Genomic DNA, 17,201 nt, shown 5'->3' with positions numbered 1-17,201 from the left:
TGGCTGTTTGTGGGGTTGCTTGTTGTGGGATGGGTCCCTCAGCTCCCATCCCTGCATCCCAGGGAGTCCAGAAATCTAAAATCAGAGAAGCATGAGTCAATCACAAAATCACCGTGGTTTGAAAAGACCTTTAGGAGCATCAGCTCAGCAGCACCACCACGATCACCACTAACCCCCCCATGTCCTCAAGTGCCACATCTACGTTTTTTGAGTGCTTCCAGGGAGAAGATGAGATGGGGAAAGGTGAAAACAAGGAGTCACTTGGGTACCAGCCATTCCCACCGCTCTCCACTTCCAAGATCCATCTCCATGGGACCTTTGGGACAGCCAGGCCCCAGGGAAGCACAGCAAGGCCCCCGAGGTGAGCTCTGCTGCAGGAGCAGTTTCCCCCAGGCTCTGCCCCCCCCCCCGTTGTTGCTCGTTGGGTGAGCACTGAACTGTAACTCCAGTGAAAAACACCTCTGGGTACTTCTGCCAGTCCTGTTGGTCCCCAGAGCCTGGTGCCACTGCCCGGGGCCTCCCCAAACCTTCATCTTCTGCAGGCTGGGTGGGGTTTTTGCCAGTTCTGAGCATCTGGTGGGTGCTGGGTACCAGCCCCAGCCTGACTTTACATGCAAAGGAGCAGGAAGCAAGAGAAATAAATTTTCCAGAGAAAAACTGGCTCCATGAGGGCATGATGATGGGAGAAGTGCCTTCTCCTGGTTCTGTATATGGGGCAGCGCTGCCAAGTCCCTGCTGCCATTACCCCTGGTCTGGATGGAAGGGCAGAGCCTGGCCCTGATATCCCAGCAGGGCAAGGGGAAAGGGATGCCCACATGCTTGGCAGGCACTGGAGGGGTTTTTATGGGGTTCTGGGGCTGCAGATGGAAGCTGGGCTGCTGGAGGCGCCTGGGAAAGCCCTGGGAGGTAAAAGCAGGAGTGGGGCACAAACTGAAGAGGGTTTGCAGTGACAGTGGCCAAATCAGCCCCTGTGCTGCCCGAGGGTTCCCTGGCACCCCTGAAGGGCACTGAGGGGTTCAGTCACCCCTGTGCTCACAGCGTGACAGGAATTGTAGGGGAACCTGATGGCCCCACAGGGAGGGTCCCACATCCACACGCCTCCAAACCCTCCTCTGTCCTTGGCGGTGCCCACAGCAGTGTTTCCTGTGGCTCCTGGTGAGCACCGAGGGCTCCAAGGGATGGGATCAGGAGCAGAAGCTCTGGGAGCTGGGCTGGAGGTCCCAGGGGACAGCCCTGGAGGTTCCTGTGCAGGATGAGACCCCCTGGTCCTGCTGAGGTTGGCCGAGCACAGGGAGCCAAGGGAAGGGGTGTTCAGCCCTCCCAGCACAGGGGTGTTGGAGGATGTTGCCTGTGAAACGAATCTAAGTTCACTCTTAATTCTTCTCCAAGGAAAACCCACAAACCCTAATGAAGCAAATTAAGGGCAATTTAAAGGCGGATAAATCTCTGTGAGCGGATAAATATTGACTTCCCTAAATATGAGGATCTTACTCTTCTAGTATATTAATTACAATCAACTTCCAATCCTTAGAATCTGGTTTAAGCCAAGAGAAGAGTAATAAACATAATCCTATTCATACTGGCCCTATCACTGACCCTAAGTATCCTCCTAACTGCACTAAACTTTTGACTCACCCAAATACCCCCTGACTCAGAAAAACTATTCCCATACGAATGTGGATTCAACCCCCTGGGATCTCCTTGACTCCCCTTCTCAACTGGCTTCCTCCTAGTAGCCATTATACTGTGGGCCCTCAAGCAGCCATCAACAAAGATTGCACTAAAGCTCTGCACTACAAAAATATATTTCTCCCCCAAGACGCTCCAACACACTTGGTACCGTAATAACAGATCATTTACAGTCGTTTATTGTAAGAAATGTACAAAGAAAAACGGCTTTAGCTCGCACAAACCCTGCTCTGGGGCATTTCCCCATCCCCGACGACACAAACGTAGAAGCAGCATCGATTGTGAACCGCGGGCCGGGCGGGGGCTGCCGTGCCAGGGATGCTTCCCATGGAAATGCTGGCCATGAAAAGTGGCTCAGCACCGCTCCCGGCCAGCCTGGCCGTGGGGCACCTGGGGTGGCAGTGCCCAAAGCAGCCCAGGAAGAGAAGAGAATCATCAGAGTACAAAAAATCAGAGCCTTTGGCTTCAGGAACAGCCTTGTTTGAACTGGAAGAGTTTTGGTTCATGTTTGTTTTGATCTCAAGAGGGGTTTTTATTTCCCTTTTGAAGGCAGAAGGTGGTCAGAGGTGAACTCGGGGCCTTTTGCCCATTTTTCACAGAATCACAGAATGGTTTGGGTTGGAAGGACCTCAAAGCTCATCCAGTGCCACCCCCTGCCATGGCAGGGACACCTTCCACTATCCCAGGCTGCTCCAAGCCCTGTCCAACCTGGCCTTGGACACTGCCAGGGATCCAGGGCAGCCACAGCTGTGCCCAGGCCATTTTCCTTGATTTACTTTCATTTTGCTCACCTGTGTGAAGAACAGCAAATCCCTTTTCCCCTGGGAAAACGCTCCTCTCCCTGGAGGTTTCCTGGCGAGGACCTTCCTGGCCCATCCAGAATGTGCCACCAGGGCCTCTCTGCAGCCCCAACCAGGGGAAGGATGCTCTGCCTGAGGATTTTGGGATTCACACCCCAGTGGGATCGTTTATTCCATGCAGCCACCTGGGGGCTTGGGTGGGATTTTGGGCACCCCTAAGGCAGCTTGTGGAAAGGATCATTCAAACATCTGCCCCTGTCCCTGGGGGTGCACTCATTAATTAACACTAATGAAGAGGACATTTGGAATGCCAACCAAGAGCACTCCAGTGGGAAAGTTCCTCTTGCAACAGGGCTAGAAAAAAACCCTGGAGAGTTTTGTCCTGGGGACTGGGGATTCTTGGAGGACGTTTTCCAAATCCTATCTTTGCCCATTGCTTTCCTGCCACAAAACCTGGACGGAAATGGGAAAACAGAGTAAAAATATTGACTATAAATAGTGTTTACATTCGTCCTACAGAGACCTGAACGATTTCTGCTTTCAATGCATATTCAGAGACCTTGAAAACATGATATTTAACCCTGAGAACAAATCTGCAGATGCTTTGCTTTGGCTTTGCAAACCAATTTTTAAGACATAATTGCACTTTCTCTTGTAAGTAACAAAAAAATAATCATCAAGCTTATTCAGAGGTTCAAAAGAAAGGTGCTGCTTTAAGACTTTGGAGATTTTTGTTCACAAAACCTTCTGTTTTCCGTAATTATTCTTAATATTATTTCACTTGGCTCATCTTTACTGGTTGCTTGGCTGCACTCTGGAAGAATAGAATACAAGAAAATCTCTTAATTGTGAAATAACATTAATAAATAATTACTTTAAGTGAAAGGACAACCATACTCTTCTGTTCACGCCTGAAAACCATCGTTACTGTGATGAGATGATTTCAAAACTAACTTGTTTCTCTTTCACCGACAACAGATTTCACATTTGAGTTCTCATAAGAAAAAGAATTTAACTCTTTGTAAGTGCAGTGGGCTGTAAAACCCAGGATCAGGAGGAGATCCTGCTTTGAAATTCAAGATGATTGCTTGAAATGTCTGAAATTAGCTCAATATCTAAGATCTAGAGATCTGTGCATGGAAGAGCTTTGAACAGGAGATACAAATGAAGTCTCTTCAGGCTGGGCCAGAGGTGGAACCTCCTCGTGTTACACCAGCGACTCTTTCACCACGTGTTCCTTACGCCAAACCTGTGCTTCCTCAGGAGCATCCTGGGGCGTCTCTGAGCTGGGAATGGGCTTGAGGCCCAGGGCAGGGGCTGTCTCCACATCTGTCCCAGAGTTCCCATAGATCTCCTGCATTTTGGTGGCGATCAGCCCTTCCTTCTCGGGCGCGTCCTCGCCCAGCGCGTCCTGGCTGTGCCTGTACATGTAGGACGCCTGCTTGACCGAGCGCCGCAGGAGGTACCTCCGGAACGCCCTCTGGATCCTGGTAGCACACACCTCCTCGTGTTTCCTCTTCAGGGTGGTGGTGATGGGTTCATAGGAAACCTTCGAGGGGTTGGCAGCCATGAACTTCTCCTCCATGGTGGCCTTCAGGGCATCCATCTCTCCCGAGTCTCCCAGCACTTCCTTAGTCAGGGCAAAGAGAATGTCTAGGCAGTGGATTTTGTCCCCAGCAACCATTGGTAGATCCATGGTGATGAGTTTGATCTTGTTGGGCTTGGGAACTCGGAGTGGCTCCTGCAAGGTGTCCACAAAGTCAGACAAGGTGCTGTAGGCGATGAACTGGGTGGCGTCCGGGTCGAACTTCTCCCAAGTTTCATAAAACATTTCAAAATCATCTTCACAGAGGGGCTCGCTGCTCTCCTCTGTGGCCACACTGAAGTTCTCCAGGATGATGGCAATGTACATGTTCACCACGATGAGGAAGGAGATGATGATGTAGCTGCAGAAGAAGAAGATGCCGATGGCGGGGTTCCCACAGTCTCCCTTCACTGAACTCCCGGGGTTCTCCAGCTCGGGGTCGCAGTCCGGGGGGCCGCTGTTGAGGATGGGGTTGAGGAGCCCATCCCACCCCGCTGACGTGGTGATCTGGAAGAGACAGATGATGCTGTTCCCAAAGGTTTCGAAGTTGAAGATGTCATCGATCCCCGACTCCTTCTTGACGTAGGCGAAGTTGGACATGCCGAAGATGGAGTAGATGAACATGACGAGGAAGAGCAGGAGGCCGATGTTGAACAGGGCGGGCAGAGACATCATCAGGGCAAAGAGGAGCGTGCAGGCCCCTCGACCCAGCCGGCGCAGCCGGCGGATCCTCGCCAGCCGGATCACCCTGAAGAGGGTGGGGGACACAAAGTACTTCTCGATGATGTCTGAGAGGACGATACCTGTGGAGGGAGGAAGGGCAGATGAGTTTGCTGTGCCACCGATGGGAGGTGAAGGGGAACTGCTCGGCTCCACCTGGGCAGACACAGTGAGTAGAGGCCACCCTGAAGGCTCCTCCCTTGACAGAAAAAACATTAAAAAATAACCTCTGAGCACAGATCCAAGGGTTAAACTCTGGCTGCTCTGTTTCAGAGAAAGAGAACACCAAGGGAAATAACAGCAAGGAGTGTGGCAGCACTGGCCACAGAGAGAAACACAACTTTCCCAGGCATCATGCTGGGAAAAGGCTGTGAGAAGATCAAAGAAAAGAATAAGAAACAATTCTTATCTTGCTGCACCTGGTATTGTGAGCATGTGGAATGTGTTATGGAGATTTGTTTACCAAAGGGTGGTTTCTTAACTAGCCAGTGGTGATGGTGTTTGAATTAGAGGACCAATTAAGTCCAACTGTATTGTAACTATCTATAAGAACAATAAGTTTCTTAATAAAGATTATTATTAATCAACCTTCTGTGAATCATAGAGTCTATACTAATTATTACCTGGCCAGGGGCCCATTACAACGATAAAGATATTCCCAGCCCCTCACCCAGCCTGGAGTAGCTTCACATCTGTCATGCCCCAGGGTCCTGCTGGCTTGGCCATGCTCAAAGGATGGGTGCAAGCAGGGTCCAGTGACAGCCCGGTGGGTGTGGACTGGTGAGACCACATCCACTCATCATTGTCCTGTGGGATCTCTGAGGGACTGGCGGGAGCAGCAGGACTCACCTAGGATGGAGAGGATAACCACCACGAAGTCAAAGATGTTCCAGCCCACAGTGAAGAAGTAGTGGCGGAGGGCAAACATCTTGAGCACGCACTCGCCAGTGAAGATGACGATGAAGACCAGGTTTATCTTGTAGAGGACAGAGGTTTTGAGCTCGCTCTGGTCATCTGTTTCCACCATCATGGTCACCATGTTCAGGCAAATCAGGATCATGATGGTGATGTCAAACACTTGCTTGGTAACGAAGTCAAACACCTTCCCTTGGATTTTGTTCTGCAGTGAGGGACACAAGGGCAACGATGGAGCACCAGAGAAGAGGTGGGAACACAGGACAAACACAGCAAAACAAAAACACAGCAGAAAGAGAAGACAGACCAATATTTACAAGTGTGGGAAACCTCAGGACTGTGGCCAGCACGGCTCTCACAGCCCCAAAAGTTATGGGGGGAGGATTCCCAGCGCCTCTCAGGATGGAGCACACCTGGGAACGCCACAGCCAGGAGGAGTGGGCACAGGGCACAGCCACTTGCTAATTACACCCACAGGGCACAAATTAATACATGGGAAGGATCTCCCTTGTGCAGGGCTACAAAACCCAAATCACAACTAAGAATGTTTTGGCTGGACCAGGGTCCCTTCTGGGGGGTTTAAAACTGAGCTTTCCATGAGAGAAAAGAGAGCCAGAGAGGAGCTGGGAGCCGAACTAGGAAAAAACCCAAATTCCTGCCAAAGAAACCCCATCACTGCCCTTGCCAGCAGACCAAGGGCTAAAAGGCAGGCCCAAAGGAGGTGGCCTGATGTCAGACTCTTCTGAAGCCCCAGCTCTGGCCAGGTCCTGTCAGAAGAGTAACAATGGGGCAAGTGGTCTTCCCTGGATCCTTCTTGTTCCCTTTGGGACAGCTGGTGGCTTGAAGTGCTCCCTGTGTGCTCCACTCCAGGAGGATGAACCCAACATACCGCTGGCCTGGGGATGGGCTTCTGGGGTTTCTTGGAGCCCAACTTCTTCATGGCATTGTAGTATTTCTTCTGCTCTTCTGTCATGAAGATGTCTTTGCCTCCAAAGTATAAAGGGAATCATTGCTGTTAGTCTCGGGAATTCTCTTCCCACCAAGTGTGTCTGACCATGTCCCTCCCCACCAAGTGTCTCCAGCCCCTTTGAGATCCTGCTGGGAGCAAGGTGTCCTCTCTGTGCCCTGCAGACCCTGCTGAGCACCACCAGTGTGCTTGGCCCTGCCCACCCTCCTCCCCTGCTCCGGGCTGGCAGTCCTGAGCTGCTGGCAGGGAAGGAGAAGTTGAGTCTCAACCTCGTGCATGGGAAAATGATCCCAGGGTGGGAAAAGAAAATAAACTGACGGCCCAGGCAAGAAAAAACACAGCCTCCCTTTGCTCCCTCCCTCTGCACCCATAAATGAAGTCCTCTGTAACTGCTGTGACCAGGACACAAAGCTCCATGTGCCATTTGCCCAGTGCAGGAAGCCACTAATGGATAAGAATCCTGGGATCCATCCTAGTCCTGGGCATGGTGGCCCGGTCCCATCACCCCACTGCTGTGCTGGCCCCCTCCAGCCTAGAGCAGCCCCTCAGGAGACAGGAAATACTCATCTTTTTCTTCTGCTGGTTGAAGTTGTCGATGATGACGCCGATGAAGAGGTTCAGGGTGAAGAAGGCCCCGAAGATGATGAAGATGACGAAGTAGATGTACATGTAGAGGTTGATCTCGTACTTTGGCTGCTCTTCAATCTGGCCAGGAGAGACAGGAAATGTGAGGCTGACCCTGTCTCAAAAAGGTGTCCCCAAGCCCCCAGACAAGGGTTTGTGGTGTTTGGACAGAGCCAGGGCGTGGCTGCTCCAAAACTTTTGGGTGTGCGTTCCCAATGGGAGCAGCCACAGGAAGGGACATCCCTGTGACACTGACTGAGGGACAAGGACATGCTGCCCCCTGATCCCACAGCATGGGCTGGGGAATGGGAAAGGATTTTACAGTGATATTAATGAGCAGATGAGTTTCTTCCCTATAATCAGCATTCCAAGGGCTTAAATATATCTGAGAGGGGAAAGGAAAAGTGGATTAATTTGTCACACCAGCTGGGTGACAGGCCAGACATCCCTGGGCAACGCTCCTCATCCCAAGGAGCATCCCTTAATCCTGCTCTGTGTTTGACCAGAGACACCCCAAGGTGACAACATTGGTTTCCAAAATTTTGAGGAAAGCTCTTGGCAGAACAGGGAGGATTTTCTCCCAAACCAGCTTTGCCCCAGGTGGGGCAGAGGCCTGAGGGATTTTCAGAGGGTGGTGAAAGGGTCCTAAAAAAAGGCAATGAAAATCACCCCTTCAGGCCTGTAGGTGTGTGGGGCGACCCTCAGTGTCATTGGAGAACAGTAGGAAACCCCTTCTGCTGTGGGGACACTTTTGGGGTGGGTCACAGTAGCAACAGCCTTTGCACGTCACTCTTCAAACACTTGGGGTTTTTTAATAACTCTTTGAACCCCATGGCTGAACACTGGCTGCTCTGTTCTCATAACCCACTGATTGCTCAAGGCAAGCCAGGTACTTTCTCCAGGATGGGATGAACTTTCCCAGCTGGAGGGGTCCCAGAGGACACCGTGTCACAGCAGGCAGAAGAATGAGCCCTCCAGGTTGGAGCAGTGGGAGCAGAATGGGGATTTTGGCCCCTGGAACTGAAGCTGAGTGGAACAGACTCAGCCCCAGCTGTGGGGTGGGGTGGGAGCCCAGTGTGGGGCCAGGCTGCAGGTGACAATGACAGGGGTGGCACAGGGACACATGGCTGCCCTCTTTGAGGCTGTGCACCTCAGCAGGGGGATGCTGTGGCTGCCCAGGTGTCCAAGGCTGGGTTGGACAGAACTTGGAGCATCCTGGGATAGTGGGAAGTGTCCCTGCCCGTGGCAGGGGGAGGCAATGGATGGGCTTTAGGGTCACTTCCAACACAAACCATGCTGGGATTCCATGGTCTGATACATTTTGGGGGTTTCTCCACCCTGTAGCCTTCATATCCTGGCTGAAATCATGGGTGGGATGCAGCATCAAAAGGCAGAGCCAGAGCTGATGCTGTAGCCAAGGATCCATCCCAGCCTCAGCTCTGGGCTCCTGTTCCCAGTGCGCCAAGGGGAACCCAGCCCTGGAGTCAGCCCTGCGTGCCCCTCACCTCACGGGAGTCCACGGCTGCATACATGATGTCCATCCAGCCTTTGAAGGTTGCCTGTGGGAACAGGAATGGTCAGATTTGGAGTTTTTTCCAACACAAAGGATTCTGTGATTCTGTGGCAGTAGAGAATGTATTTTCTGGGAGTTGTTTGTGGCTGGGAACAAAAGGAAGGTGATGGGTACGTGTCTGAGGTTTAGCTCTGAGCACTCTGGCTTCTCTGTGGGAATGGCAGGAGAGGAATGGAGGTTGAATCCACAAGAAAAATGTCCCAGAAATATGGAAATTACCAGGTGAATATGCATGGACCATTCTGGGCCTGAGGCTACCAGTGACTTTCCAAAACACCACTGCAAACAAAGTAGGGAAAAGAAGCAATTGACTCTTTTCTCCCTTCTGCTCTCTTCAAAGTCCTTTTCCTAAAGGCAAAGCTGTGCCAGGGCCAGCTGCCTCCTTTCCAGTCGCAAACTGTGCCACCTCCATAGCCCTGACTTCCACATCCTGCCTCTGCTTCTGCTGGATTCCCATCCCAGCAGGGTGGGGGGACCACACCAAGTCTTTTACAGGGTCTCCCCTGCATCCCTTACAGCCTTTTGCTGCTGATTTGTTAAACAAAAGCTCTGCACATTTTGTTTCCTGAATCTGATGGAACAACAAGGCTGAAGAGGAACCTGAATTTAGAAGCAGGGTCATCAGCTGGGGCTGTTTTCCGATTCTGCAGCCACCAGTTCCCCTGGATCTGATGGGAGTAGCCCCAGCCTGCCCAATAATGGAGCCCACATCTATATTTTTATCAAAGCTGTGGTGAGCAGTTCCCCTTTGCTGCCTGGCCCAGCTGTGGGGAGTTCAGTGGAACCCAGCTACCCCAGGGGACACGTGTGTCCTTTTTCCAGTCGTCACCCGCCCCACGCACGGCCCCACAACCCACGGCTGGAGCGGGCTGAACTTCCCAAAGGGCTGCAGGGGCACCAGAGCCTCCCCTCCTGACTCCTGCACCCCGTGCTGGGCAGGGGCTGCTCTGCAGTGCCCGCCTCGGTGCTGCTGCACCCATCTGCAGCAGCTCCCTGGTGAAACCTTCCCCTCCCATCTTCTACCCCGTCCCTTTTCCTCTTGGCTAGGAGTTTCCCTCCTTTCCTAAGGGTTTTTTTGGTGTTAAAAACCAGCCCATGCTGGGCACGGGCTTCTCTGCAGTGCCAGCCTTGGTGCTGCAGATGTGTGCAGCAGCTCCCTGGTGAAACCTTCCCCATCTTCTACCCCATCCCTTTTCCTCTTGCCTAGGAGTTTCCCTCCTTTCCTAAGGGTTTTTTTGGTGTTAAAAACCAGCTTTGGAGCTAAGAAGCAGCTAAGAAACCCCATCCCACATCAGCCCTGATGCTCATCCCACCGCCCTGCTCCACGTGTCCTGGACAGTGACACCCGATGTCATAACGTACCACCTGCAGCAGGGACAGGTATCCCAGGCCCACGTTGTCGAAGTTGACCTTGACATTGACCCATCTGACCTCGTTGGTGTGGAGCAGGGCCATGCAGTCACTCTTGTTGTTGACCACGTCAATTTCAAAGAGCTCCCCGGTGGTGGTGTTGACACACCTGTAGTACTTCCCTGCGAACAGGTTCACCCCCATGATGCTGAAGATCAGCCAGAAGATGAGGCAGACCAGCAGGACGTTCATGATGGAGGGGATGGCACCCACCAGGGCATTCACCACCACCTGCAAGGACAGAAAAGACCTTGGGGGACCTGGATGGGACCTTCATATGTCCCCATGCCCAACCTTGCCCGCCCCAGCAGCCCTGAGTGAGGTCAGACGGGACCAAAGGTACCTTAGCAATTATCCCACCAGTCTGGAGCCCCTGAAAACCATTCACGATGCAGAGGACTGCTGAGGGCTCTCATGTCCCTGTCAGGGCCAGCAGCACGTGGGGACACACTTACCCTCATGCCCTCGAAGCGGGACAGAGCACGCAGGGGTCGCAGAGCCCTCAGTGTCCGCAGGGATTTGATGGCTCCCAGCTCGGAATATCCCAGCCAGTTTGCAGTCAGGCTGACCAGGGACACCTGGAAGGAGCAGCCCAAGTGATCAGCAGCACCTCAGGTGCAAACACAGCTGCAGCTCCTGCCCTTCCCTCTCTCCCCAGTCCCTCAGGCTGGTGGTCATCCTCTAGCCCTGGGACAGGGACATTGAGTCCTTGGGGTCCCTGGTGACCAGACACCTCAAGGGCCACAGAATCCCAGAATGATTTGGGTTGGAAGGGACCTTAAAGCCCATCCAGTGCCACCCCTGCCATGGGCAGGGACACCTCCCACTGTCCCAGGGGGCTCCAAGCCCTGTCCAACCTGGCCTTGGACACTTCCAGGGATCCAGGGGCAGGATGACACCTCTTGAGTGTGCGAGTGGAATTGATGTGGGCACAGAAAGGACAGATTGCTCTGTCATGGACCATTTGGAACACCCTGTGTCCCTTCACAGCTCTGCTGGACCTGGTTGGTGGAACTGCAGGGGCTGTTCTTGGCTTGGGTGTATAACAGGAGGGTTTGAAAGGATTCCTGCAGCCAGAAATGAAGTGTTCCTTCCTGTGGGGGACCATTATTTTAAGCAATGATATAAGCCCTCATTCCAGAGCCACCCCTCTATCCTCTAAAATACAATCTGGGTGCATTTACAGCAGCCCCTAACGCCCCAAGCCCCTTGGCCTGGCCCTGCCCATCACGTACATCCACGATGAGGAAATCCAGCCAGCACCAGGCATTGGTGAAGTACACCTTGAAGCCATAGGCCACCCACTTGAGCAGCATCTCGATGACAAAGATGTAGGAGAAGACCTTGTCTGCATATTCCAGGATGGTGCGGATCACCTTGCGCTGCTCGATGTAGATGTCCTCGAAAGCCTGCAAGGGACACGGAGCTCTGTGACAGTCACATCTTCCATGGGACCCCTTGTGACAGTCACATCCTTCCATGGGACCCTACAGAGCTCCATGACAGTCCCATCCTTCTGTGGGACCCCACAGAGCTCTGTGACAGTCCCATCCTTCCATAGGACCTGTGGCATCCCAGAGCACACCCTTGCTGACATCTCCCTGCCTTCTTCTGCCATGGACGCACAGCCCAGAAGATGTTGAATCATCCAGGGATGCAAAGCTTGGAGGATTGTTGGTACCTGAGCTTTGTTTCTCATCCAGGTCCAGAGGAACAGGAGGTCCAGCCTTCCTCCCAGCCCTGCCTTCCAGGGCTCAGGAAGCTGGAAGCCCAAGGATGGCTGGTCCATGAGGACCTGATCCACCTGGGGTCCAGCTCCTGCTTGGCTTTGTGGGGTTGGCACCAAAGTAGAGCTTCACTGAAGCCAAGGTCCAGCTCCATCCAGCTCCCAGGTGTCTCAGCTCAAAGCCAGGACACCAAACCCACACCCTGGGCTGCTTCAGGGGTTTTGAAAAAGCCCTGAGGAGTTTGGGTGAGTGCCACACCCACGTGCTGAGTAAGCACTGGAGGTAGGGGTGTGGTGACCAGGTGCTGCACAGCTGGGGCAGCACAGCTGTCAATTCCTGCACCAGCTACAACCTCAGACATCCCCAAACCACCTCAGAGCGAGCTGCAGACATGTAAAGTGTGTCTGACAAGCCTCTCAGTCCCTCTGTTCTCCTTCCCTCTCTCTTCACCTCCAAACCTGCAGAGAAGTTGGTATTTCCTGAGTTAAATCCAGCGCACACACTTGGAGAAGAGCACCAGGCCAGCACTGATAATGTATTAGGCTGATTTAAAAGAACACCCAGATTCTGAGAGGGGGCACCAGGCAGTGATGGAGGTGCTGAACAGCCAAATAAAAGCCACGAACTGTTTGTCAAGCACCTCCTGACAGCCGGTGATGGTGGTGGTGAAATGAGGAACCACAGGAAGCTCAGTGAATGGTTCAGATGGTTCATAGCTGGCTTTAAGAGCAGCAGTGGGGGCTGTGGGCAGTGGCGTCCCCTCAAGCCATGGACCCCAGCCTGTTGATGATGGTCCAGGAATGCTGGGGAGGCTGACCAGGGCTCCTGGAAGGTGTTAGACCTGAGCCAAACGGGGTTTGAAATCAAACATCTGCCCACAGCTGGATCATCTGGCACAGGAGATGCCCAGAGCCTGGGCTCTGTCCCCTCCTGTAGGAGTGTGCTCTCTGTTGACAGGGTGACAAAACTGTCTTTTGTCTTCTTAAAAGGAAAGAAGTTTAGAAGTTTTTATCTTCGATTAAGTGAAAAGACACCTCATAGGACTCGGGGGACTTCAAATTTAAGGATTTTAAGGATTTAGCTTCTGTCCAATTAAGCTAATTGGACAAAAGCTAAGAAGTTTTGCTAAGGCAATTTAGTAGAAAAAGAAGTGAATAAAGAAACGAATGGCTTTTGTAGAGTGTTTTACTAGGAGCAAGAATGTCTGGCACTTGGCTCGGTTTTTCAGTTTGTTATTTTGCCTTTTATAAAACCTTTTTATTTCCAACACTGCAACAGAAGCCATTCTGCTGATTTTTATGCCTCCAAGGGTAGCTGAGCTATCTTGGGTGTGTTATAGGCCTCCAAGAGCTTATGAGACCTGGCTTGAAGAGGTAAATATAACACCCTCCGTTGGGGAAGATGAAAGAGGAAAGCTTTATAAATATGATTGTCTGGCAAAAGATTTTGAGAATATGGAAACTATAAGCGAGATTGAAATGAAAGCAAGCTTTGAGATCCCTCAGTTACTGAACAACTGGAAAACAATGGTGTGGCCAGCTGAAGGTGATCCCCTTTTGATGGAACAACACCCTCTGCTTGCAGACAGGCCCAAGGGTCAGAGCAGCCCCTACAGCTTGGCAGAAGGGGCCCAAAGAGGAGTTTTAGGGCTTGAAATGTAACACAGGATGGTAATGTAATGATTCTTATAGGCTGTATGGAAATGCTATAGGATTTGTATCTTGTACTAGATTGGTTAGTGAGAATTAGAATATTCAGCACAGAAGAAGATTTATTGTATTGTAATGGGAACCTCACTCTCTCACCCTTTTACTCTCTCATCCTCTCATCCTCTCTACCCCTCTCTTCTGGCCCTGCACCCAGGCCCTTTGCAATAAACGCCAAGTTCCAAGTCCTGGCTGCAGAGATCTCTTGTCTCCATCCATCCCCACCGTGCTACCACCTGACACTCCTGCAACCCTCCCTGGGCTCCCCCAGGCTGGGAAGCTGCTGCAGAGCTCTGGGGGCAGGGGAAGGTGGCACCTACCAGTGCCCCACTGCTGAGGAGGATCATGAAGACGATGAAGGTCTCGAACCAGTCGTGCTCCACGATGCGGAAGCAGGTTTTCCTGAGGTTCCACCAGATCCTCCCCTTCTCACTGGTGATGTCCACGTAGAGGCAGGGGAATCTCTTCACACAGCCTGGGGACACAGGGGTGGGGTCACTCCTGGCCAGGGTGTTCCCACTATTCCTGGTTTTATTGGCATTTTAAACCCTCCCTGGTGGAAGTTGGACTGGGATCTGTTGCAGACATCTTTTATGAAAAATCCTTTCTTTAGGATTTTTCCTCCTGAGAAGCTGAGAGGCCTCAGGAACAAAATGTAAACAATGGTTATCTGCTGCTGTGGAATGCAACAGGTGTATCTGTGATTGGTCTCATGTGGTTGTTTCTAATCAATGGCCAATAACAGTCAGCTGGCTTGGACTCTCTGTCCGAGACAGCTTTTGTTATCATTCTTTCTTTTTCTATTCTTAGCTAGCCTTCTGATGAAATCCTTTCTTCTATTCTTTTAGTATAGTTTTAATATAATATAGATCATAAAATAATAAATCAAGCCTTCTGAAACATGGAGTCAGATCCTCATCTCTTCCCTCATCCTAAGACCCCTGTGAACACGGTCACAGGGATCCTGCTGGGTCTAGGTGGGGTGCACGAGGGGAGCTCCATGGGGAGCATCTCTGGGGTGGTGCAGGAGGATTTGGAGCTGAGCTCAGAGAGCCTGGGGGTCCCTGTGCTGCAAGAACTGGTTGGCAGAGGCCCTTCTAGCCCCATTTTCCCCTCTCCACACCCATCTCCCGTGTCCCCAGGGTCTCCAGCCCTGCTCTCACCTTCAGTGAAACACTCCTCGGGCTCATTGCTCTCCTCAGCCTCTTCTGCCACCTCCTCCTCCTCGGGTGCAGGGGGTTTGTAATCCACCGTGCTGCACACGGACGAGGCGTTGTCACTGCTCAGGGGGTTCTGCAGGGGGACAGCAGCTCAGGCCAGGCTCCTGGGCAGTTCCTGCCATGCTCCTCGTGTCCCAGAGAGCCCAGGCAGGACTCCTGGGTGGTGGGACCCCCTTGTTTGGAGGATGTTCCGAGTCCCCCTCCCATGGGCACACAGCCCAGAAGCTGTTGAATCATCCAGGGCTGCAAACCTTGGAGGATTGTTGGTACCTGAGCTTTGCTTCTCATCCAGGTTCAGAGGAACAGAAGGTGCCCTGATCCCAGCCTTCCTCCCAGCACAGCAGCTCCATCTCCCATCCACCTGTGCCACCACCTCAGACTGATTCTGATTTTCTCACCTCCTCCTCCTCCTCCTCCTCTTTGTCCCCATCCAAGCCTTGCTCTGCCAACCCCCCTTTGGTGCAGAAACCCAAGCAGCCTCTGCTCTCTCCTCCCTCTGGCTCAGCTCGTGCTGCAGGGCCCTCAGCCCGAGGTTCACCCCAGTTCCAAACCTGCATCCCAAATTCCTCTCCCCAGCTCCATCCTGCTCCAAGCTCAGCTTGGCTGCCTTCCCAGACACCACTCAGCAAGGCCACAGGGGCTGGTAACAAGGGACAACCTTGGCAAGCCCCTAGGACTCTTCTTCCTCTGGTTTTTTTTTGGCTTTCTGAGAAGGCCTCGTGCAACACTTGAGGAAGGAGCAGATCCCCAGCCCTGCCTATCCTGCCTGGGAGCAGCAGAACCAGAGGGTCCAGGATGGTATTTCCAGCACAGGAAGGTGTTGGCTTACATGGGAAGGGGATAATCCTCCCCTCAGGCTGCTCCTGCTTTTGGTAACCCATAAAGGAGCTGCCCCAACCTCCAAAAACCAGGGAAAAGCCCCTGGGGTAAACTGAGGCACAGTCACTGCCCACAGCTGCAGGGGCCACAGAGAAGATGTGGCTGTGGGACCTTTGGGGACAGGCAGGAGAGGACACAGCAGCAGGGGTGGCACCAGCTCTCAGCTGGTGGCTCTCAGTGACCCCTGGGACCACCCTCAGCCTGGGGGGAGGGACAGGAGGGCCAGGGGGATTAGGGAGGCTCAGCACGGAGCCAGGCAAGCTGTGACCCCAGAGAAGGACACACAGGAGCCATCTGCCTCCAGGACAGCCTTAGAGAGGGTCAGGGGACAAACCAGTGCAGCTGCCCTGGAGATGTGGGGGAAGGTCCAAAAGGGCCTTGGATGGCTCACAGAACCCAGGAGTTCTGTGGGTGGAGCTCAGGGCAGGTTCTGCTGGGAGGGGACAGGGATAAAACCCATCCCTGGGGGCTCCTGAGCCCTCCCACCCCTGGAACCAGCAGGTTTGGGGGGCAATTTCCATCCCACACCTCACACAGCATCTCCAGCCTGCCTGGGGCTGTCCCACCCTGACTCACCCTGTGACCCCAAAATCCACAGCCCTGAGAATCACAGAATTGTCCAGGTTGGAAAACCCTTCTGAGACCATCGAGTCCAGCACTGCCAAGGCCACCACTGACCATGTCCCCAAGTGCCACATCCACAGGGCTTTTAAACCTCTCCAGGCATGGGGACTCCAGCCCTGCCCTGGGCAGCTGTGCCAGGGCTGGACACCCCTTTCCATGCAGAAATTTTCCCTAATATCCAACATAAACCTCCCCTGCCCCAGCCCGAGGCCGTTCCCTCTGCTCCTGTCCCTGTTCCCTGGAGCACAGCCCGACCCCTGGGCTGTCCCCTCCTGGCAGGAGTTGTGCAGAGCCACAAGGGCCCCCCTGCGCCTCCTTTGCTCCAGGCTGAGCCCCTTCCCAGCTCCCTCAGCCCCACTGACAGAGCCAGGAGCGTCTCAGGACACACCTCCCTGCCCAGCAGGGTGGGATCCCCACGGGAGGAGCCCCTGGAAGAGCCCTGAGCCCTGCACGGGTTCTGCAGAGCCACACGGTGGGAGCCAAGGGGGTGCATTAAAAACAGGCAGGGGGAATGATGGGCTGCGATTTAGCATGAAATCACAAATTTGAGAGTCTCAAAGACCGTGTAATTGCAATCCCCTGCCATGGCAGGGACACCTCCCACTGTCCCAGGCTGCTCCAAGCCCTGTCCCGGCTGGCAGCTCCTCCCTGCTCTGAGCTGCCAAGAGAAACCAGCTGCGATTGTAGCTGCGATGATCCTGCCCCTGCCATTTCCCCGAAAAAAGCTTTTCCTTGGGAAGCAGCTGCTCCGGCCGTGGGGCG

The 17,201-nt window shown here is 53.2% G+C and overlaps 1 protein-coding gene across 1 annotated transcript in view; it reads right to left on the bottom strand.

Moving 5' to 3' along the window:
• Positions 1-3,696: 3,696 nt before the first annotated feature.
• The window catches only part of SCN4A (sodium voltage-gated channel alpha subunit 4), a gene marked incomplete at its 5' end in the record, with an annotated part of 30,362 nt that continues 16,857 nt past the window's right edge, over positions 3,697-17,201 (bottom strand). Inside the window, 10 exons of the mRNA XM_031065524.1 lie at positions 3,697-4,877; positions 5,644-5,914; positions 6,599-6,696; positions 7,240-7,381; positions 8,806-8,859; positions 10,236-10,514; positions 10,739-10,861; positions 11,519-11,692; positions 14,037-14,191; positions 14,880-15,009. Coding sequence (XP_030921384.1) covers positions 3,697-4,877; positions 5,644-5,914; positions 6,599-6,696; positions 7,240-7,381; positions 8,806-8,859; positions 10,236-10,514; positions 10,739-10,861; positions 11,519-11,692; positions 14,037-14,191; positions 14,880-15,009 — 2,607 coding nt within the window. The remainder of the gene's footprint in view (positions 4,878-5,643; positions 5,915-6,598; positions 6,697-7,239; positions 7,382-8,805; positions 8,860-10,235; positions 10,515-10,738; positions 10,862-11,518; positions 11,693-14,036; positions 14,192-14,879; positions 15,010-17,201) is intronic.

The sequence above is a fragment of the Geospiza fortis genome, unplaced genomic scaffold, assembly GCF_000277835.1.
Source record: "Geospiza fortis unplaced genomic scaffold, GeoFor_1.0 scaffold321, whole genome shotgun sequence".
Classification (NCBI taxonomy): domain Eukaryota; kingdom Metazoa; phylum Chordata; class Aves; order Passeriformes; family Thraupidae; genus Geospiza; species Geospiza fortis.
Note: the sequence above shows the minus strand (reverse complement) of the source record. Positions and strands in the feature narration are given on the sequence as shown.